The sequence below is a fragment of the Kogia breviceps genome, chromosome 14 (genome assembly GCF_026419965.1).
Source record: "Kogia breviceps isolate mKogBre1 chromosome 14, mKogBre1 haplotype 1, whole genome shotgun sequence".
Taxonomy (NCBI): domain Eukaryota; kingdom Metazoa; phylum Chordata; class Mammalia; order Artiodactyla; family Physeteridae; genus Kogia; species Kogia breviceps.
The window spans coordinates 76,050,247-76,073,900 of NC_081323.1; the positions used below are offsets into that span (position 1 = coordinate 76,050,247).

The 23,654-nt window shown below is 40.0% G+C and overlaps 1 protein-coding gene across 3 annotated transcripts in view; it reads left to right on the plus strand.

Moving 5' to 3' along the window:
• ZNF713 (zinc finger protein 713) overlaps positions 1-18,761 on the plus strand; it is a 30,843-nt gene extending 12,082 nt beyond the window's left edge. Inside the window, exons 4-7 of one of the 3 annotated variants that reach the window (XM_067012453.1) lie at positions 6,470-6,765; positions 10,349-10,475; positions 10,803-10,895; positions 15,333-18,761. In XM_067012453.1, coding sequence (XP_066868554.1) covers positions 10,442-10,475; positions 10,803-10,895; positions 15,333-16,375 — 1,170 coding nt within the window. In that variant the 5' untranslated portion in view covers positions 6,470-6,765; positions 10,349-10,441 and the 3' untranslated portion in view covers positions 16,376-18,761. Of the gene's footprint in view, positions 1-6,469; positions 6,766-10,348; positions 10,476-10,636; positions 10,896-15,332 lie in introns of all 3 variants that reach the window. The other 2 variants (XM_059036684.2, XM_067012454.1) reach the window with 2 other exon arrangements.
• Positions 18,762-23,654: the final 4,893 nt, after the last annotated feature.

Below are 23,654 nucleotides of genomic sequence, written 5' to 3' on the forward strand. Positions count from 1 at the left end.
AAGCCACGCAATGAGAAGCCCACACACCGCAACAAAGAGTAGTCCCTGCTCACCTCAACCAGAGAAAGCCCACGCACAGCAATGAAGACCCAATGCAGCCATAAATAAATAAATAAGACTGGAGGGGGTCAAGACTTCCCTGGTGGTCCATTGGTAGAGAATCCGCCTTCCAGTGCAGGGGGGTGCAGGTTCAATCCCTGGTCAGGGAACTAAGATCCCACATGCCGCAGGGCAACTAATCCCGCACACCACAATTACTGAGCCCCCAGGCGCCTCAACTAGAGAGCCTGCATACTGCAAACTACAGAGCCCCCCCACCCTGGAGCCCATGTGCCACAACTAGAGGAAGAAAACCTGCACGCCACAACTAGAGAGGAGCCTGCATGCCGCAATGAAGAGCCTACGCACCACAACTAAGACCTGACGCAGCCAAAAAAAATAAAAATAAATTAAAAAAAAAAGAAAAGGCGAAAAAAGAATGGAGGGGCAAGGGAAGACTTCATGAGGAAAGGAGAGTTTGAATTTGTTCTGATATCAGGTAGTATTTGGACATTAGAGAAGACAGGAAATAGAACTTGAGCAAGAGCAGGGACCATAAGGAGACCATCTGCCGAGCTTTAGCATTTATTTGGTACATCAGTGCTTTGGGTTGCAAGGAATAGATTCATTCAGTTTACTCTTAATTGTAAGGCTCCCCACAGACAGGGATAGAAAGACATTGAGAACTAAGGTAGTGTATCTGCTTGGCATTCTAGCCAGAGGAGTTTGCTTTAATTTTCCAGAACCATTTACTTTGTTCAGAAGAAAGATGATTCATTCATTCAATGAGTATTTTTTGAGCAATTGCTATGTGCCAGAAATTGTGCTTGGCATCAGAACTACATCAGTGAGCAAAACAGACATGGTCCTAAACCCAAGTTGTTTAGCAGAGACAGACATTCAGCAGATATACTAAGGAATTGCAAATTGAGATGTTTATTATACATAATAAGAATAAGGCATTGTGAATATGCATTAGGGAATCAGGGAAGAACTTTCTGGGGAAGCTAAATTTAGGGTGGTATGTGAAGGAGAATATAGGAGTTATAAAAAGTAAGTAGACCATCTCTACAACCTCATAGCAACATCTGTTCACAGGTTGCAACCCAGTTGAACTGCTGTATACCTGGGCACCAGGGCATTGGAAAAAATAAGAAATTTGTATCTGCTTATACTTACACGAAGAAACTCTAGAAGAATACATAAAATACTGATAATAGCGATTATCTGTGGGAATGGAGGTGGGGACCAGGTCAATTGTACCAGGAACGTGAGACCTTTTTTGAGCCGTATAAATACACCTGTTCAAAAATATTTTAGGGCTTCCCAGGTTGCACAAGGGTTAAGAATCCACCTGCCAGTGCAGGGGACAGGGGTTCAAGCCCTGGTCCGGAAAGATCCCACACGCCGCAGAGCAACTAAGCCCATACGCCACAACTACTGAGCCTGCGCTCTAGAGCCCATGAGCCACAACTACTGAGCCCACATGCCACAACTACTGAAGTCCGCGCGCCTAGAACCCGTGCTCCGCAACGAGAGAAGCCACTGCAGTGAGAAGCCCACGCACTACAACAAAGAGTAGCCTCTGCTCGCTGCAACTAGAGAAAGCCCGCGTGCAGCAATGAGGACCCAGAGCAGCCATAAATAAATAAATAAAATTTATTTTAAAATTTTTTAAAAATTATAAACAGTGTACCAGAGAAAACTAAATTGGATATAATGAAGCTTGATGACAGCTTCTGACGTCAATAAAAAAGCAGATTTGGAAAAAAAAAATAAGTGGAAAAGAGCATTTTAGGCATGTGCTAAACATCATGTACAAACACTATGGGTATATTTGAGAAATCAAAAGAAGGCCACTGTTGTTGGACAGAACGGAGAGGGGGACTTGGAATAAGCTTGGAGAAGTATGCAGGGGCTACGTATACATGGCTTTATGACCATGATAAGAAGTTCAGTTTTTATTCTAAGTGCAGTGAAAAGCCTTTGAGAGAATTTAAGCAAGGTAGTAACATAATAAGTAACTGAATTCTACTTTAAACATCACCCTGGTGCGTGCTAGAGTGCATTTGTGGAAGGCAAGAAAGGAAAGGGGAGAGATCCCTTAGGAAGCTACTGCAGTATTCTAGATGATAGAAAGTAATACCTTAAAATTAGAAGATGGAGAAAAATAGGTGGACTTGAGTGCTCTGCTCTGGGAAACAGCAGAGATTAGTGAGAGGGATAAAGACAAAGGAAGAAAAAAGATGACTTCAAAAAATGTAGCCCACATAGAGAATGGACTTGAGGACACAGGGAGAGGGAAGGGTAAGCTGGGACGAAGTGAGAGAGTGGCATGGACATATATATACTACCAAATGTAAAATAGATAGCTAGTGGGAAGCAGCCGCATAGCACAGGGAGATCAGCTCGGTGCTTTTTGACCACCTAGAGGGGTGGGATAGGGAGGGTGGGAGGGAGACGCAAGAGGGAGGAGATACGGGGATATATGTATATGTATAGCTGATTCACTTTGTTGTACAGCAGAAACTAACACACCATTGTAAAGCAATTATACTCCAATGAAGATATTTTTTTAAAAAAAGACGTAGCCCAGGTAATAGCAGGCTAATGGTAGATCAGACCATGTCACTCCTGGCTCTCATTTCACTCAGAGTAAAAGCCAAAGTCCTTATGATGGCCTAAACAGTCCTACAGAATCCAGACCTGTTACCTCTCTGACTTCATCGTTTACTTCTCCCCCTTGCTCATTCCACTCTACCCTGGCCTCGTTCATCTTCCTTGATCATGCCACACACTCTTGCCTTTGTACTGTTAACTTTTCAAGTCTTTTCTCCATTGTCACCTCTTCAATTATATCTTTCCTGACCACCTTATATAAAATTGCAACTGCCTCACCTCGACATTCTCAAACCCTCTTCCTCTACTCTTCTTTTACCTTCTAACACACTATGTAATTTACCTAGTTTTTATGTTTATCTTCTACTTCCTCTGCTAGAGTTTCATAAAGGAAGAGAATTTTAGTCTCTTGTTCACTAGTATATCTCAAGCACTATAGTTGGCATGTAGGAAGCACTGAATAAATATCTGTTGAACAAATAGGAATTTAGCATATAATATAGGTCACATCTCAAACCAGTGGTGAAAAGATGGTTTATTCAATAATTTATGGTATTTCTATGGAGCCACCTGGAAAAAGGCAAAGTTGAATCCATACCCCATACTTTACATCAGAGTAGTCTTCAAATTGATCAAATATTTAAATGTGAAAAATTAAGCCATAGAAGTTACACAAGTATAAAATGGGAGAATTCCTTTATAGAGTTCACTGAGTAAAGACTTTCTAATTACAACTGAGAATCCAGAAGCCATCAAAGAAAAAATTGATGGGTTCAACTCTTTAAAAATACCCAAAAATCTGTATGAGAAAAGAAAACTGTAAGCAAAATAAAAAGACATGTCAAATTTGGAAAAATATTTTTGCTACTCAAATTGTAGTGGGGTAATCTTTCTAATAATAATAGAAGTCTTTCTAATAATAATAAAACACTCCTCTAAATCAGGTAAGAGATTAGGAGTCCAATGGAAAAACAACATAAAAAGACAATTCACAGGAAAGAAAATTCAGATGCATCTTAAACACAGGAAAAATGTTCATCTGTACTCATAACAAGAGGAAATTTAAACTAGAGAAAGCTTGGCGTTTTATTACCAAGCTTTGTATTTCCTACGGGGTTGATATTTTCCACAAGCTTGATAACATACTCTCTTGGCAAAGTTTTGGGAAAACAGACACTCTCTTACATTGCTAATGTGAGTGTGTGGCCGATCGCATTTCCAGAAAAATGACCAAATGTCTGCCATCCAAAATGCTTTCTATACAATGACTTTGACATTTATCCCATCAAGAGACATTAAGGTCAGTGTTTCCTCCATTGAATCTGGGCAAGCTTGTGACCAGTAAAAGTGAAACTATGTGACTTTCAAGGCAGGTCATAAGAGGCAGTAAGACTTCCGCTTCATTCTCTCATGATGCTTGGTCTAAATCCAGCCACCTTGCCACACACACACACACACACACACACACACACACACACATCACACACACACACACACACACACACACACACACACACACACACACACCCAAACAGCTCATGGAGAAACCTACATGGAGCGGAACCAAGGCCCACAGACCTGGCTGAGCTCTCAGCTGAGAGCCAGTACCAACTTGCCAGCCATGTGAGTGAGCCATCTTGAAAGTAGACTCCCCAAACCACAGTCAAGCCCTCCCAGCTGATGCCACGTAGATCAGAGGCAAGCTGTCCTCACTAAGTTATGCCCAGATTACAGATTTGTGAGCAAAATCAATGATAGTTGCTGTTTTAATCCCCCAAGTTTTGAGGTGGTTTATTATGCAGCGATAGATAAATAACTGGTACAGATTTTGTTACCTGGAAGTGGTGTGCTACCAAAACAAACATAGAACCACATGTTCTGCTTTGCAGCAGAGCCAGTTGAACAAAGGGCAGAAGATGGAAAGGAAAAGATTATTAGTAGAATCATAATGGCCTCAAGGAGAGTTAGTGGAGGCCTATGGGACCTTTCCCAGGGCTTAAAGGATAATGAGGAAAATCTTACTATGAGCTGGAGGAAAGGGGAAGCTTGAAGAAGGAATTTTGGTCAACACTGTCACCTTCAGTAACAAGGAAGATAGGAAATATACTTAATGGACTCAATGATCTACTTAAGGAGATTTACAGGTAGAAGATTGAAAGTGCCAACTGGCAGCTTCTGGCTGCCTAAAATAAAATGCTAGAGGAAAAAGAAGATTAAAAAAAAAGAACTTAAATATACAGGAACCAGACATGAAAATATGCTCAACATTGCTAATCATCAGTGAAATGCAAATCAAAACCACAATGAGATATCACCTCACACTTGTCAGAATGGCTGTCATCAAAAAGAACACAAATAACAAATTTTGGCAAGGATGTGGAGAAAAGGGAACCCTCATGCAATGTTGGTGGGAATGTAAATTGGTGCAGCCACTGTGGAAAACAGTATGGAGGTCTCTCAAAAAACTAAAAATAGAATTACCACATGACCCGGCAATTCCACCCCTGGGTCTATATCCAAAAAAATCTACAACTAATTTGAAAAGATACATGCACCCCAATGATCAGAGTGGCATTTACAATTGCCAAGATGTGGAAGCAATCTTAGTGTCCATCAACAGATGAATGGATAAAGATGTGGTGTGTGTGTATATATATATATATATATATATATACAACAAAATACTACTCAGTCATAAAAAGGAATGAAATTTTGCCATTTGCAGCAAGATGGATGAACTTGGAGGGCATTATGCTAAATGACATAAGTCAGAGAAAGACAAATACTGTATGATATCACTTACACGTGAAATCTAAAAAACACAAACTAGTGAATAAAACAAAAAAAGCTGACTTGCAGATATAGAGAACAAACTAGTGGGGAGAGGGAAGCGGAAAGGGGCAATGCAATTGGTAGGGGATTAAGAGCTACAAGCTATTATGTATAAAATAAGCTACAAGGATATACAACACAGGGAATATAGCCAGTATTTTATAATAACTATAAATGGAGTATAACCTTTCAATTTGTGAATCGCTATACTCTATACCTATAACATATAATATTGTACATAAAAAATATTTCAATTTTTTAAAAAGTCTAAAAAATAAATATAAAGGAGCCAGGAGTTACTGAGCTTGAAAAGAAAACTACTTGTCATTCACACCTCTCAACATGTGCCCAGCTCAGCTACATTTTAGAATTGCTATGAATTGCTGTGTACTTGAACGGGAGTGTCTCTCATGGTTATTTCTATGCCTTTCCCACCACTTCGAGTTTGTGAAGGGTAGAGGGTGGGGCCAGATAACTATTTCTTTAGCTCACAGAAGGAAAAATAGGGAGAAAGATTTCAAGGAACTGTACCTGAGGAACTGCACTCAAAGATCCTTATCTGCATGTGGACCTGATATAGGTGACAAGATCCTGAACTTCACACTGACGCTCTAACAGGATGAAACATGAGGGTCTTGAGGAGGATGAATGTATTTTGCATGTGGGAGGGATGTGAATGTTTACATTCAGAGGGTAGACAGTAGCAGATTGTATTTTCTGAAAATGGCACAATTTCTCCCATTCCCTAGGCTCCTCATATACTATGATTTAAGTACTCTTTCTATCAAGAGATGTGGGAGTGTGTTCCTTCCCCTTGGATCTGGGCAGGCCTGTGACTGTGGTGGATCTGAAGCTATGTGACTCTTATTTTTTTTTAATTTTTATTGGAGTCTAGTTGATTTACAATGTTGTGTGTTAGTTTCTGCTGTACAACAAGGTGAATCAGTTATACATATACATATATCACCTCTTTTTTTAGTGAAGCTATGTGACTCTTGAGGCTGGATGATGAAAGCTGGTTCTGTTGGGAGTTTTGCATTTGGGGTCCAGCTACCATGCCGTGAGGAAGCCCAAGCAGCCTGTGGAGAGGCCTGTATGGAGAGAACCTGAGGCCCCTGGTTGAGCTCACAGCTGACAGCCAGCACCAACTTGCCAGCCACATGAATGAGCCTCTTAAAAGTGAATCCTACAGCCCAAAGTTGAGCCGCCCCAGCTGAAACAAAATGGAACAAAGATGAGCTAGTCTCACTGAGTCCTGCGCATGTTACAGATTCTGTGAGCAAAATAAATGATTGTTGTTGTTTTGAGCCACTAAATTTGGGGGTGGTTTGTTATACAGCAATAGATAATGACAGAACTGATACAGCCCCTGTGGAGGTCAGTTTGACAATATATATCAAAATTGCAGATTCATATGCTCTTTTGGATTCTAGAGATAGACTTACATGCAATTGCAGAATAATATACATAAAAGATAATTCACTACAGCATGATTTGTAGTAGCAAGAGAGTAGAAAGCAGCTAAAATGTCTGTTAATAGACTAGTTAAGTAAATTGTGGAACATTCACTCTGTCCCATCCAACTATAAAAACAAATGAGGAAAATATCTATGAGTTGATGTGGAGGGCTTTCCAGGATAAGCTGTTCAGTGAAAAAATATCAAAGTGCAAAAGAGTATCTGTAAAATGCTACTTTTGTGTAAGAAAGAAGAGGAAATAAAAATATGCATATAGGGACTTCCCTGGTTGTGCAGTGGATAAACTCCACACTCCCAATGCAGGGGCCCCGGGTTTGATCCCTGGTTAGGCAACTTGATCCCACGTGCATGCTGCAACTAAGAGTTCACGTGCCACAGCTAAGGAGCCCACGAGCCACAACTAAGGAGCCCACCTGCTGCAACTAAGACCGGTGCAAACAAATAAATATTTTTAAAATATGCATATAAATCTATTTGCTTGTTTGAGCAAAAAGAGACATTGGAAGGGTAAACTTGAGTCTAATGAGTTTGGTTACTTGTAGGGCTTATATGGGACTGGGGTTGGGGTGGTATGGGAGGAGGGCTTAAAATTGAATACAAACAGAAACAAGTGAACCAAACTGTACTTCAAATTACTGATATAGCCACACTGAAAAGGAGTTAACTTTTGAACCTAAATAGTTATTTATACTCTGTGTCCTCAGGCTAAAAGCAAAACAGTTCTAAATAGTGAACTCTCATTTGTAGGCTTGTTTTGCACTGAGGCATGTGTTAGCAATACTGAAACCACTTTCTTTACATTCTAGGATTGAGCAAATAAGTAAATTCATTGTGCGTAATAGGAGCCAGGTTTCTCTTGGTCAAAGAAGGGAATTACAGATATGAAAAGAGAGGAGGATGGAATGAACCTTGCCATGTTGGATTAGAATTAGAGGTGTCAGTGTGGACTCATGGGTTTTAATACGTATAACTAAATACAGAATTGGGTATGGAGTTGTGTGTGTATACATACATCATTATGTATATTCCTTTCTTTCCCAGGTGCGACCCCTGAGAGGGCCTAGAAGCAGTAATACTCCAGTAGCATTGGACACATCTAGTGCCCAGATATTGGTGTCCAAGTGCCATTCTCCATTAAAAGGAACCAGACATATCCACTCAGTATTTGACCAACAGAGCAGAACATGACAGACTGTGACTCTGTAGAGCTTCTAGTGGGAAGCAGAGCTGCTCAGTATTTGACCATTAGGAGTCAGGGATCCTTTGAGAAATGGCTGATTCCAGGTTTGGAGCAGGAAAAGCACAACATGAACCTTGAAAGAACATCTTTCTATCCCAAAAAGTAAAGTACTCAAAGAATGATAGGTACATTTCAAAAGAACAAAAAAGCCAGTTTGAAGGGGCTTCTTCTGGCTAAATGTAGGACCATCTGAGCATTTTTAAAATAGTGATAGTAAATGATTATAACTTATAGAATAAAATAAGTAAGTAAATCCACCTCATATAAATTAATGAATAAATAGGAAGGGAAACTTCTTCAGCACAGTAGAAAGCCAACTAATAATGTACAAAGAGTGTTAGCATTAGAAAAGCACCATGAAAATTACAGTTGGTTCAGGCAAGAATTATCAGTGAAAGCCAAAATGAGTGGGTGAAAGTTTGAGGGGGAACAAAGTATCTCCTCTGCAAGAAACTTAGTAATTACAGGATCCAATAGTAATCTTCCAGGGGAAATTACTGGTAGGTAACCACCTTAACCAAATTATCAAAGTTAACATTGCCAGTAATGGAACTAGTCAACAATGCATACAATTCACTGAGAAGAACCCAGCATCGCTCCTGGACTATTCCTGCCATAAATGCATAGTGTGAATCTACTCATGATGAGACATTAGACAAGCCCAAATTGAGGTTTATTCTACAAAATAACTAGCCTGTGTTTTCAAAATGTCAGTGTTAGGAAATACAAAGAAGGGCTGGGGAACTGTTGCAGATTCAAGGAGACAAAAGATACAAGACAACCAAAAATCTTGATTTTTGTTATAAAGGACATTATTAGGACATTTAGTGAAATCTGAATAAGTATATAGCTTAGACAACAGCACTGTATCGATGTTAATTTCCTGATTTTGATCATCCTGTTGTTATGTAAGAGAATTCCTTGTATTTAGGAAGTCAATTTTTTAGGGGTAAAGGGGAATCACCTCTGGAACTTACTCTTTTGTAATAGATTTATTTATTTTTAGCCGCGTTGGGTCTTCGTTTCTGTTCGCAGGCTTTCTCTAGTTGCCGCGAGCAGGGGCTACTCTTCGTTGCGGTGCGCCGGCTTCTTATTGGGTGGCTTCTCTTGTTGCAGAGCACGGGCCTTAGGAGCACGGGCTTTAGTAGTTGTGGCACACAGGCTCAGTAGTTGTGGCTCATGGGCTCTAGAGCGCAGGCTCAGTTAGTTGTGGCGCACGGGCTTAGTTGCTCTGAGCATGTGGGATCTTCCCGGACCAGGGCTCAAACCCGTGTCCCCTGCATTGGCAGGTGGATTCTTAACCACTGCGCCACAAGGGAAGTCCCTCTGCAACTTACTCTTTTTTTTTTTTTTTTTTTTTTTTTGGTACGCGGGCCTCTCACTGTTGTGACCTCTCCCATTGCGGGGCACAGGCTCCGGACACGCAGGCCCAGCGGCCATGGCCCACGGGCCCAGGCGCTCCGCGGCACGTAGGATCCTCCCGGACCGGGGCACGAAACCGTGTCCCCTGCATCGGCAGGAGGACTCCCAACCACTGCGCCACCAGGGAAGCCCTGCAACTTACTCTTAAACAGTCCAGGAAAATTATAGAAAGAGAAAGGGAGAGGATGGGCTTTTTCTTTTGCTGATCCCAACATGCATCACGTGCCTTCTACTCTCAACCTATTTGCCCTTGTTGCCTTTTTTTTTTTTTAAACACAGTGGAATATTCTCTCTCCTCTTCTGTCTAAAGCTTAAAAATCTGTTAAGGATGTACACATGATCCACCAACTTGATACCTACTTTCACTATTTCAGCATATCCTGAATTCTTTCAATTCCGAAATCTTAATAGTATGAATTTTCCATGTAGCTTTTTAATTGTTTAGATGATACGAGAGAGTTTCCTCCGCAGCAGGTTGTAAAAAGCCTAAAAGCAAGCATTATTTCATGCATGTTTTTATACCTGTCTTGAAAGGTGATAGAAGATAGAATTGTTGCTTCCAAAATTTTGACCTGGATTACTCAAGAGTCCTGAAGACCTTCAGCACAACTGTTTAGACATCCTAACCTTTGTCTACTGCAGCACCTTTGCCTTTTACCCTAAGGGCCCCTGTAAAAAAAAGTTTTCTGGCTGAACAAGGATGTACTTGATATTTCAGGAATCACTGACATTCCAGGACGTGGCTGTGGACTTCACCAGAGAGGAGTGGGACCAGCTATACCCTGCTCAGAAGAACCTCTACCGAGACGTGATGCTGGAGAACTATAGAAACCTGGTTGCACTGGGTAAGGATGGCATCCCTGTAAGACTGGAACTCATCCTACATGGGTTTCTTTCCTTTAGTAGTGAAAACCTTCAAAGCTTTTGTGTATATAGTTCAGGTCAGGATGGAAGAATGCTAATCAGTTTTGGAGACAGAGACCTCTGTTTTTTGCTTTCTTCTCAGGTGAAAGGTCCTGATTTTGAGATGGGTAGCTTTAGTTTGCTGCCTCTGAAGCCTCCCCTTTCCAAATCCAGAGGCCCTAAAGATTAAACAGGTTGGAAATGAATTCTGAGAGAGATGTTTGTTCCCAGTATAAAATTCTAAGATACACATTTTTTCCCATGAGTAGGGCATCAACTTTATAAGCCAGAGGTGATCACTCAGCTGGAGCAGGAGGAGCAGTGGATGATGGAAATAGACAGCCCACCAGACACTCATCCAGGTGAGAAGCAAGCATGTGGGTATTTGCAACTCAGTGAAGGAAAAGAGTCGCTTTTGAAATACTTAACTGAGTGTGTTACAAACATCTGCCTCTGGGATTTAAAGAGGCATGCTTCTTAAAAATTCAGTTCATATTTGACATTTTTCCAAAGTGGAAATGAATCTCATACTTTTTTTCTGATTAAACAGATAATATATACTTTTTTTTTTTTTTTTGCGGTACGCGGGCCTCTCACTGTTGTGGCCTCTCCCGTTGCGGAGCACAGGCTCTGGACGCGCAGGCTCAGCGGCCATGGCTCACGGGCCCAGCCGCTTTGCGGCATGTGGGATCTTCCCGGACTGGGGCTCGGACCCGTGTCCTCTGCATCGGCAGGTGGACTCTCAACCACTGCGCCACCAGGGAAGCCCTATACTTATTGTTTAAAAAAGTTACACAAGACAAATTTATTTTGAAGGTGTTAATTTGAATGTCCATAAATACCTTGATGTTGCAAATCTCCACGAAGCATTTTCTTTCTCTTCTTTATTCATACATCCTCTCGGTATTCTTTAAATCTTTTTCTTCTCCATATCAAAAATCCTCTGCCATTTTTACCCATTTTTCATTCTTTTTTTTCTTTTTATTATCAAACACATTAAACTTGTCTAAAACCCATAGCTTCCGTTCTAATTCTCTAGCTCACCTTTGTCATGTGACAAAGGTGTTCTACCAGTGTTACCAAAATTGTTTTCTTGGAGATTACCACTGACTTCCTTCCAGTCAAATCCAGTGACTAAAAAACCACAGTTATTGTCTCCTATGATTGTGTTGCATTTAACTGTGCTGACTTGACTTTATTGAAAGTCCACTCTGGCCTGTGATACACACCATTCTTGCCTCTTCTGGCCTCTCCCCTGTCTCTCTACCTGCTCCTTTAAATACCCTCTCCCTCCTTATTCTTCTAAAGGCATATATTCTTATGGACTTGGTATTCACTCTGTAGTAGTGTGCTTTTTTTTTTTTTTTTTTTTTTTTTTTTTTTTTTTTTTGCGGTATGCGGGCCTCTCACTGTTGTGGCCTCTCCCGTTGCGGAGCACAGGCTCCGGACACGCAGGCTCAGCGGCCATGGCTCACAGGCCTAGCCGCTCCGTGGCATGTGGGATCTTCCTGGACCGGGGCACAAACCCGCGTCCCCTGCATCGGCAGGTGGACTCTCAACCACTGTGACACCAGGGAAGCCCATACTGTGCTTTTAAGTGGCCTTTCTATGTTCATTTTCCCATTTCTACATTTCTACATTTCTAGCCTCAGTATTTCACCCACATTCTCTTCCCAGATTTTAGATTATATTTGTGTTTATGAATGTCATGCTATCATCTTTTTTTTTGGCTTCATTGGGTCTTCATTGCTGTGCACGGGCTTTCTCTAGTTGCAGTGAGCAGGGGCGACTCTTCGTTGCGGTACGTGGGCTTCTCATTGCGGTGGCTTATCTTGTTGTGGAGCATGGGCTCTAGGCACGTGGGCTTCAGTAGTTGAGGTGCACGGGCTCAGTAGTTGTGGCTCACAGGCTCTAGAGCACAGGCTTCAGTAGTTGTGGTGCATGGGCTTATTTGCTCCATGGCATGTGGGATCTTCCTGGACCAGGGCTCGAACCTATGTCTCCTGCATTGGCAGGCAGATTCTTAACCACTGTGCCACCAGGGAAGCCCCTGTATAATGCTTAATGAGGGTGTTCGTCCTTAACAGTGCCCATCCTTAAGGGCAGTTGCAGTCATGTCTACTAACATAGGGACTTGGGTTAGGTGAGGAGCTGGAGCAAAGAGACTAGAGTTTGTTTTCCAAAACTGCTTTAAAGCCCAAGATAATCATTGTCTCCATCTGGAGTCTAGACCCTGTCCCCTGGCGTCTTGCTGGGTGGCAACCCTTTGGTTGAAGATCTGATGTGCCTTGAGGGTGTCTACCATGGGGGAGCAGTGCCTATACATTTCATGCACTATCACTCCTCCTGGTATGTTGATCAGGCTGCGCTGTTTCCAGGGATAAATGAAAGTTCTGGAAGATAGGCCTTAGGCAGTGAATGCCCTGAAATGTACTCCTAGGCTGTAGGAGCCTAGAGCACCACACTTACCTGTGGTTCCAGGAGCCAGGTCAGCAGCCTATGGATTTTAATGCTAAGAGAATAGAAAAGACAGTGTTCTGAGCCTCAGCCAGTTATTCCAACCATTTGAGAGCCAAAGTCCCTGAGCAGATAAAAGCAAGTGGTCCAGTTGATAATTCTGTTGAAATGATAAACTGGTTTAAAATGAATATTTTAAATCATATTTTTCCACATATAATTTAATTCTTGACCAGAGTAAGTTTATTTTCTGACTTGGACTTTTTCTTTTTATAATTTCTATTGCATGTTCAGCCAACTAACTCATCATGTTGTGCTGTTTGTGATAAGAATAAGCCCAAAGTAACCTAAATGTGAATTGACTTTGGCATATCCATAAAATTGGATATTTTACAGTCCTTTAAAAATTATGTGGGGGCTTCCCTGGTGGCGCAGTGGTTGAGAATCCGCCTGCCGACGCAGGAGACACGGGTTCGTGCCCTGGTCCGGGAAGATCCCACATGCCGCGGAGCAACTAAGCCCGTGAGCCATGGCCGCTGAGCCTGTGCGTCCGGAGCCTGTGCTCCGCAACGGGAGAGGCCACAACAGTGAGAGGCCCGCATACCGCAAAAAAAAAAAAAAAAAAAAAAAAATTATGTGGAAATGTATTTGATGACATGGAAGTGTGTTCATGATATGCAATAATGTAAGAAAGCAGAATACAACAGTATTATGGTATAATTCTATTTTATTTTCCCACGACAGTTGCTGGCATAATTATTTATTAATGTTGCCTCTTTTGCTGTCAAGTGTCCTTGACCATAAGCATATGTGCCAGCTTAAAGCGGAGCACTCGTACAGCTTTTTATATACCTCCCCTGTGGGTAGAAGACCAGGACTAGTGCATGATTCACATCTGAGAAAGCTAAAGCAGTACAAGGCCTGAGAACAGCTGACTCTGACTAAGGAAATGGCTCGATGGGTGAGCCAGGAGAAGCTGCTGAGTTAGGATCAGTCTGTGCTACCCAAATTTTGTTGGGACAAGGTTTTATGAGTGTTTTTCATGAGTCAGCCAACATGATCTTGGATCTCGTCCAATAGGGTTCATGCCCTAAGGCTGGTCCCAAGGGATTACCCCAAATAGAAATATATCTATCCTAGATCATGGAAATGACCGGAGAGAAGAGAGGTCTAGCTAGAACCTTCCAAGAGTCATAAAAGTTCCCAAAAGTGAGTCTGTTTTAAAGATCCACCAAGCTGAGAATGTGAAGCTAAAAAAAACTGGCCTATCTCTTGATCTCTCTTCCCTCCACACAGCTGCTACCCTCCAACTCTTGTTAGAAGGGAATTAAACAAGAGTTAGTGAGTGAAGGAAGAGGTGTGTAGGGAAATAGTTAAGGGGAGAAAGAAGCAGAGGAGAAGCAGGGAAAAGACTAGCAGGGAAGGAGTAGGGCGGGGGAGAGGCAGGGAGAGAGAAGGAGGAATATTGACTCTGTAACAGCCCAGGGAACGGGAGAGGGATTAATTTTGAAGTTTTGAATACTATACATGACTGAACACTTTAATTACTGAATAGAGACTGTGTTTGCAACTTAATGTAACAGTAGGAGTATCTGTTACCTAATAATTAAAGGAAGAGCATGGGTCCTGCCCAAATCTTCATACAGAAGCAGAGGAAAAATACCCCCACTAAATAAATTTTAAAGAAGCAGTGGGAAACTCAAATGAAATTTTGTTTTTACCACAATCCATGTGTCATGCTTGTTCAAAATATGGTTACATTTATATTTATGTGAATATAGGAGAAATCTGGCAAGAGAGGCTCCAAACTTAACAATGATTACATTTAGGGGGTGGAATTCTTACTTTGTACATTGGATATGTTACTATAAGCAAGTATTAGTTTTATCATTTTAAACAAAAGATTAAAAATCGCAAGAAATACTTTTAAAATAAACAAGTAGTTGGCATTATAATAGAATAATCCACAGGTGAGATTTAGAAGGTCTTGGACTTGGACCTGTCTTCTCTAAGTAGTCTTTTCTCTGTCTCCCACCTCTGAACACAGACCTTACCCTGATATTTCTTATTCTCCTTTCCATTTCCTTTCGACTATGTATGCTCCTGATTGATCTCTTCTTTTTATGATTACCACACATATTTTAAAATTTCCACCTGCTCACTGCTTCTCATCATCCTTCTATAGTCTTTCCCCTGTTACATGGCCATATTTCAAAACTTTTAATGCCATATTTGCCTTGTCTGCATTACTGTCAGTTTCATTTGGTAATTCACTATGCAATAATTTCTTTTACAAAACAGAGAATACTGAAAAGTGTTTATATGTTCTGAATTTCTTTTAGATGGGGAGAATAGTCCAGAAATTAAAAAATCAAATCAGAATATTTCTGATGAAAATAAAACCTGTGACATGCTAATGGAGAGATTAACAGGAGACAGTTTTTGGTACTCCATCTTAGGTGGACTCTGGGATTTTGATTACCGGTTAGAATCTAACCAAGAAAACCAGCAGAGACATTTAGGACAAGTATCTTTCACCCACAAAAAGATCACACAGGAGAGAAGCCTTGAATGTAATAGATTTGGGGAAAACTATAATCTGAACTCAAACCTTGTTATGCATCAGAGAATTCCTTCAATTAAAATACCCCTTAATTCTGACACACAAGGAAATAGCATCAAGCATAATTCAGACTTGACTTACTATCAGGTAAACTATGTAAGAGAGAATCCTTATGAATATAATGAGTGTGGAAAAATCTTCAATCAACATATTCTTCTTACTACCCGTATTCATACTGAGGGGAAACCCAGTGAATGTGGGAAGGCCTTCAGCCAAAACTCATCTCTTACTCAACCTCAGATAGTCCTCACAGGAGAGAAGCCCTATAAGTGTGATGAATGTGGGAAAAGATTCAGCCAGAGGATACATCTTATTCAACATCAGAGAATTCACACAGGAGAAAAACCTTTTATATGCAATGAATGTGGGAAAGCCTTCCGTCAACATTCATCCTTTACTCAACATCTGAGAATTCATACTGGAGAGAAGCCCTATAAATGTAATCAGTGTGGTAAAGCCTTTAGCCGTATCACATCCCTTACAGAACATCATAGACTTCATACTGGAGAGAAACCTTATGAATGTAGTTTTTGTGGGAAAGCCTTCAGCCAAAGGACACATCTTAATCAGCATGAGAGAACTCATACAGGGGAGAAACCCTATAAATGTAATGAATGTGAAAAAGCCTTCAGCCAGAGTGCACACCTTAATCAACATAGGAAAATCCATACTCGGAAGAAATTATGTGAATATAATAAATGTGAGAAAACCTTAAGCCACAGTCCTCCACTTACTCCTCAGCACGTAACTCAGAATTTTTAGCTTTGTCCTGGCGGGGGTGGGGGTGGAGTAAGGGACTCATATGAATATATAAATGTAGGAAAATTTTGGTCAGACCTTTTCATCCCATGCAATATCATATTATTCATAGTGGGGAGAATGGTTATAGATAGACTTTTAATGTGTAGAAGCCAAATAAATTTAGGCCTTTAACTAGTAGCATATTATATTCCCAGGAGAGGTTATAAATAGTGAGAGTAATTTATTTTATAAACAAGATTATATGAGGAGTCATGTTCCAAAACTTTTCTTAATGACCAGAAATCCTGTAGGCAATAACCTATGATTATTCCCCTGTGATTTTTATAGCATAAAGTTTTAAAATTATATAAACATTGATTAATCAAGGCAATGATATAGTATAACCAGTCACATAAACTTGAAATAAACAGAAAAGAGCAATATTTCTTAAACTTCAGTCATTTGTATGCATCCTTTACAGATTTTACCATATTCAGTGTTTACTTAATATTTTCCTTTAAAGGGACTCAGAATTTTTAGCCTTGTCCTAGGAAATATTATTTATGGAAATTATGAGTTCTGTATGCTAATTATATTCTAATTTCCATCAAAATAAATATATAACTTTGAAATTGAAAGTATCCATTGGTGTACCATCTAAGTCTTCTGACCATTTTTTGAGAAGCCATGTGAGAGGATATGACAATATTATGTTATTTTTTAGGAATCCTTGCATTATTTTCATCAAACAGGTCCTAGGATCTTTAAGAAGAGTCTTGGAGGAGACTGAGGGTCATATTGATGAACTTTGAAAAGTGATTCAGAGAAGTCTACTTTTCTATCCTGTTATTCTAGTTTTAAATTTCCCTGTAGCAAACATAGATTTTTGAACTAAAATTGTCATTTCTGTTATTATTACAGATTTGAATAGAGAGGAGGTTTTATTTTATAATGACAGGGGCTTTATAAGAATCTCTACACCACTGTGGAAGACGGAAGTAGGGTACCGTGCCAGAGGATGAGTGGTGGTGCCACACTGAGGCTAAGAACCAGGGAAGAGCCTTACTGGCTTATATAAACAACTAAGGAAGTGTTACTAATTGGCTTATTAATTCATTTTATTTATTAAAATATATTTATGTACCACCTTTTTCCAAAAAGAATTTAAGGTGTTTTAATTTGATTTTTATGATTACTGCCTTGTTTGACAGAAATCACTTTTTTTTTTTTTTTTTGTGGTACGCGGGCCTCTCACTGTTGTGGCCTCTCCCATTGCGGAGCACAGGCTCCAGACGCGCAGGCTCAGAGGCCATGGCTCACGGGCCCAGCAGCTCCACGGCATGTGGGATCTTCCCGGACCGGGGCATGAACCCGCGTCCCCTGCATCGGCAGGCGGACTCTCAACCACTGCGCCACCAGGGAAGCCCAGAAATCACTTTTTGACATTACAAAGCATCATAAATATAAACTGTCATAAGCCATGCGTAGCTGCAACTAGGATGCTGCTTCTGTTTCTTGGCTTTCTGTTTTTCTCTCGGTCTTCTCAGGAATGGCTGAAGAAGCCATGAGGCTAAGTAAGAATGCAGTCCCCTTGCTTTCTCACCTTCCTTCTAACATATCTCCCAGCTCAAGACTTGCCATTTTTTTTCCCTGTGAAGGACTAGATATCATAGGCCTTAAGTGAAAGCTGGAATGATTTAAATTTTTTTAAAAATTAAAACACTAAAAACCAAGAAAGTAATGAAATGAATTCATTTCATCATGGAAGTTAAACTTTTCAAAGTACATTTATGTCCCATGCATCAGTGGATGTAATAGTTAATAAAACCCCAAGTTACTGTAGTCATGGAGGATTTCTAATAGTATTTTGTGTTCAAGTATCTGTGAAATGGAGATCCATTGTCAAGACAGATAAGTTCTGGAAGTGTCTCTTCACCAAAAGGATCTACATTGAACATTTATTTACCCTAAGGAGGCAGAGTATAGAGCACTCAGGTTTCAGGAAGAGAGAGTGAGCCAAGGCGAAGTCTCAGATAGCAAAGGTATGTATGAAAAGAAGTAATGGTTAATTACAATTGGTGAAGCCTTTGATCAAAGTTTAATTTTGCAACCTTGGTGCGGGGGGGAACCTGAATAATCCACAAAGAGTGCTAAGGGCTTCAGTACAAGGCAGTGTATCTCAGCACAGGGGAAGAAGGAGAGCAGTATGGGATTTTTCAGGAGAGGATCAGCAGAATTTGGACAATTTCAGAAAAGAGGAGTCAGGACTGAGGAAGACCAGTTGGCCATGGATTTTCAGCAATTCTTCATAAATAGGCATTATAAAATTAAAAGCTTATTATATATCCTTAGGGTCATAAATGATTATGCTTATGTTAACTGTACAGTAAACTGTCATTCTGGTGTGAATTCATTCTCATGTCCTTTGTTGTCTTCAACATGTTCCAAGTTAAGTGAATCCTAAATATATTTATTACATCAAAATTCAAGGAAGCCATAGGAGTAGTACTCATTCAGAAACCTGTTGTTATGATTTATTTCTGTCTAGTCTGTCTAGACTTTTACATATATTAATTCATTTGGTCCATCCAACCAGGTGTTGTTGCCTTTCTTTTATGAAAAGAGATACTTCAGCTTAGACATAATAATAAGTGATTTATTATTCAGGGTTTCTTGGACTGAAATGTCACTAGAACATGGATCATGTTACTCTTAATCCAGTGGATACAAAAAGTGCCTGGAACAGTGTTTTATAGCACTCTGAAAACATTTGATAACTATATTAAAATTAATAAAATTGAGAGATTGCTGCTCAACACCAAAATTCATATGACTCTTTCTCTGAACCTCAGAGTATAAAAGGATTACCATGTTGATAGATTCTCTTATGTCCAAAGGGCTTATGGGTTGGAGAAAAATACTCATCTGGATTTTGATTAATGTTCAATTTATTAATTTAAGGAACCAACTGACATTCTTTAAGCAGCCAACATTCCTCTAATTATTCATAGATGTGCAAATAATAAAAACTTAAGAATTTCTAAAAGTAGATATCCCTACTCTTTTAAACACTGATCAGATTTAAACACATGTCAACATTTCATTAAAATCACAAACCTAGGGCTTCCTTGGTGACACAGTGGTTAAGAATCTGCCTACCAATGCAGGGGACATGGGTTCGAGCCCTGGTGCGGGAAGATCCCACATGTTGCAGAACAACTAAGCCTGTGTGCCACAACTACTGAACCTGCACTCTAGAGCCCGTGGGCCACAACTACTGAACCTGCATGCCACAACTACTGAGGGCCACATGCCTAGAGCCCATGCTCCACAAGAGAAGCCACTGCAATGAGAAGCCTGTGCACTGCAACAAAGAGTAGCCCCTTCTCGCCACAACTAGAGAAAGCCCACATGCAGCAACGAAGACCCAACACAGCCAAAAATAAAATAATTTTTTAAAATTTCACATTTTATTAAGTGCCTTAAACACATTAAGAAACAGGTAAGAGGTACCCAGATTATAAAAATAATTATACCAAAACTAGTTATAAAAATGTTAACTCTGGGCTTCGCTGGTGGTGCAGTGGTTAAGAATCCACCTGCCAGTGCAAGGGACACAGGTTCGAGCCCTGGTCTGGGAAGATCCCACATGCCACAGAGCAACTAAGCCTGTGCTCCACAACTACTGAGCCTGCGCTCTAGAGCCCATGAGCCACAACTGCTGAAGCCCGCGTGCCTAGAGCCCATGCTCCGCAACAAGAGATGCCACCATAATGAGAAGCCCACGCACTGCAACAAAGAGTAGACCCCGCTCGCCGCAACTAGAGAAAGCCCGCGTGCAGCAGTGAAGACCCAACACAGCCCAAAATAATAAGATAAATAAATTTATTTTAAAAAGTTAACTCCATGGACTTGATGTTTTTGTCCTTATTTGAATATTTTCCCAGGGTTCCAATTTTCATATGTTCCTAGGTTTACGTTTTGCTACCAGGTACTATTTGTATACCTTCCTCGGGTTTTATTAATCTTATTCAACCAAAAATAAGAATAATACTGTAACAGACAAATTAAGTTGAAATTTATGGGTTAGCAACTGGCTGATCTTTAGTTAGGTCATCCATAAAACCTAGTTGCACAGACCAAATATTCTTCGGTCTCCTTTTAAAACAAAATATCACTTGTTATGTCATGAGACATTTTAAGACCTTACTTTTATATAGATTGTAAATTTTTGACACTTGAATTTCCCAAAATCATCTGGCCCATTGGCCTGTCATTATGGTATGGTGATCTCGCTGGCTAGCATTATTTAAAGCTTTTATGTGCATCAATAGGATAATTAATGAGGCTATCCAGCTCCTTCCGAAAGAATGCAAGTTTTGTTGTCAGTTTTCCTCTATAGAACATTTGGCTACCTCATCATTTTGCAACATAACTGCAACCAACTTTCTGCTTGTTTACTGTATGTGACCGTTAGAGGTGATTAACTGTTGAACCATCTTTCCACTTGGTCTGAGTGACTGTCCGGTTCTTCCTATTTCTTGATATGGTTCAACATTTTCCAGGATTATCTGGCTTGCCCCACACCCCTTTGTTTCTTCTTAACTGATTAAACAGGAACAAATACATATATACACATACATGCATGTATATATACATATATATGTACATATGCACATACTTAGCAAGAAATATATATATTACTTTTTAAGATCAGTATTGAATTATACATACCATGTTACAATCATCCTTTTATGACTGTTTTAACACACTTGACTTGAGCATCATTATGAACACTTGGCCTCTTATATAACAAGCAGTTCCAATGAACCAAATTTTTAAATGCTCAAATTGTGAGAACATGGCCAGTGGAAGTTGCATTAAGCTAGCTTCTTTTAACTCTTAGCACTTTATCTGTTATCTGTAAACACTTTCTCATTTTTGGAAGTAAGGTGGTCCAAACCCATTCCAAAATTTTTCACTGCTCCAAGACGTGAGTATACTGTCTTTTTTTTGGCCTCACTCAGCATGTGTAATACCAGTTCCCCAACCTAGGATCGAACCTGCACCCCATGCAGTGGAAGCGTGGAGTCTTAACCACTAGACTGCTGGGCAACTCCCAAGATATGAGAATAGATCTCCTCCACCTCCTGCCCAAAGAGTTCTAGATTCTTTTAGTACAGAGTAGTAGAAAAGACCAAAATCTGGGCACTAGGGATGTCCATGACCATTGAGAGTGAGCAAAAGTCCTGCTGTTACTACAGCCACTGCTATCAGGACACTTTTTAGACTTTATAGAAAACCTTCAAAACTCCACCAAAAGCTATTAAAACTAATAAATGAATCCAGTAAAGTTGCAGGATACAAGGTTAATATACAGAAATCCGTTGCATTTCTATACACTAATGATCTATCAGAAAGAGAAATCAAGAAAATAATCCCACTTACAATCACATCAAAAAGAATAAAATACATAGGGAATAAATTTAACCAAGGAAGTGAAATACCTATACTCTGAAAACTATAAGATACTCATTAAGGAAATTGAAGATGTTACAGATAAATGGAAAGATGCCCCATGTTCATGGATTGGAAGAATTCATATTGTTAAAACGTCCATACTACCTGCAGAAAACTATAAGGCACTGATGAAAGAAATTAAAGATGATACAAATAGATGGAGAGATATACCATGTTCTTGGATTGGAAGAATCAATATTGTGAAAATGACTATACTACCCAAAGCAATCCACAGATTCAATGCAATCCCTATCAAACTACCACTGGCATTTTTCACAGAACTAGAACAAAAAATTTCACAATTTGTATGGAAACACAAAAGACCCTGAATAGCCAAAGCAATCTTGAGAAAGAAAAACGGAGCTGGAGGAATCAGGCTCCCTGACTTCAGACAATGCTACAAAGCTACAGTAATCAAGACAGTATGGTACTGGCACAAAAACAGAAATGTAGATCAATGGAACAGGATAGAAAGCCCAGAGATAAACCCATGCACATATGGTCACCTTATTTTTGATAAAGGAGGCAAGAATATACAGTGGAGAAAAGACAGCCTCTTCAATAAGTGGTGCTGGAAAAACTGGACAGCTACATGTAAAAGAATGAAATTAGCACACGCCCTAACACCATACACAAAAATAAACTCAAAATGGATTAAAGACCTAAATGTAAGGCCAGGCACAATCAAACTCTTAGATGAAAACATAGAACACTCTATGACATAAATCACAGCAAGATCCTTTTTGACCCACCTCCTAGAGAAATGGAAGTAAAAACAAAAATAAACAAATGGGAACTAATGAAACTTAAAAGCTTTTGCACAGCAAAGGAAACCATAAGATGAAAAGACAACCCTCAGAATGGGAGAAAATATTTGCAAACGAAGCAACTGACAAAGGATTAATCTCCAAAATATACAAGCAGCTCAATATCAAAAAAACAACCCAATCCAAAAATGGGCAGAAGACCTAAATAGACATTTCTCCAAAGAAGATATACAGATTGCCAACAAACACATGAAAGAATGCTCAACGTCATTAATCATTAGAGAAATGCAAATCAAAACTACAATGAGATATCATCTCACACCAGTCAGAATGGCCATCATCAAAAAATCTACAAACAATAAATGCTGGAGAGGGTGTAGAGAAAAGGAAACTCTCTTGCACTGTTGGTGGGAATGTAAATTGATACAGCTACTATGGAGAACAGTATGGAGGTTCCTTAAAAAACTAAAAATAGAACTACCATATGACCCAGCAATCCCACTACTGGGCATATACCCTGAGAAAACCATATGTACCCCAATGTTCATTGCAGCTTTATTTACAATAGCCAGGACATGGAAGCAACCTAAGTGTCCATCAACAGGTGAATGGATAAAGAAGATGTGGCACATATATACAATGGAATATTACTCAGTCATAAAAAGAAACGAAATTGAGTTATTTGTAGTGCAGTGGATGGACTTAGAGTCTGTCATACGGAGTGAAGTAAGTCAGAAAGAGAAAAACAAATACCGTATGCTAACACATATATTTGGAATCTAAAAAAAAAAAATCATGAAGAACCTAGGGGCAGGATGGGAATAAAGATGCAGACCTACTAGAGAATGGACTTGAGGACACCAGGAGGGGGAAGGGTATGCTGGAAGAAAGTGAGAGAGTGGCATGTACACATATACACTACCAAATGTAAAACCGATAGCTAGTGGGAAGCAGCCGCATAGCACAGGGAGATCAGCTTGGTGTTTTGTGTCCACCTAGAGGGGCGGGATAGG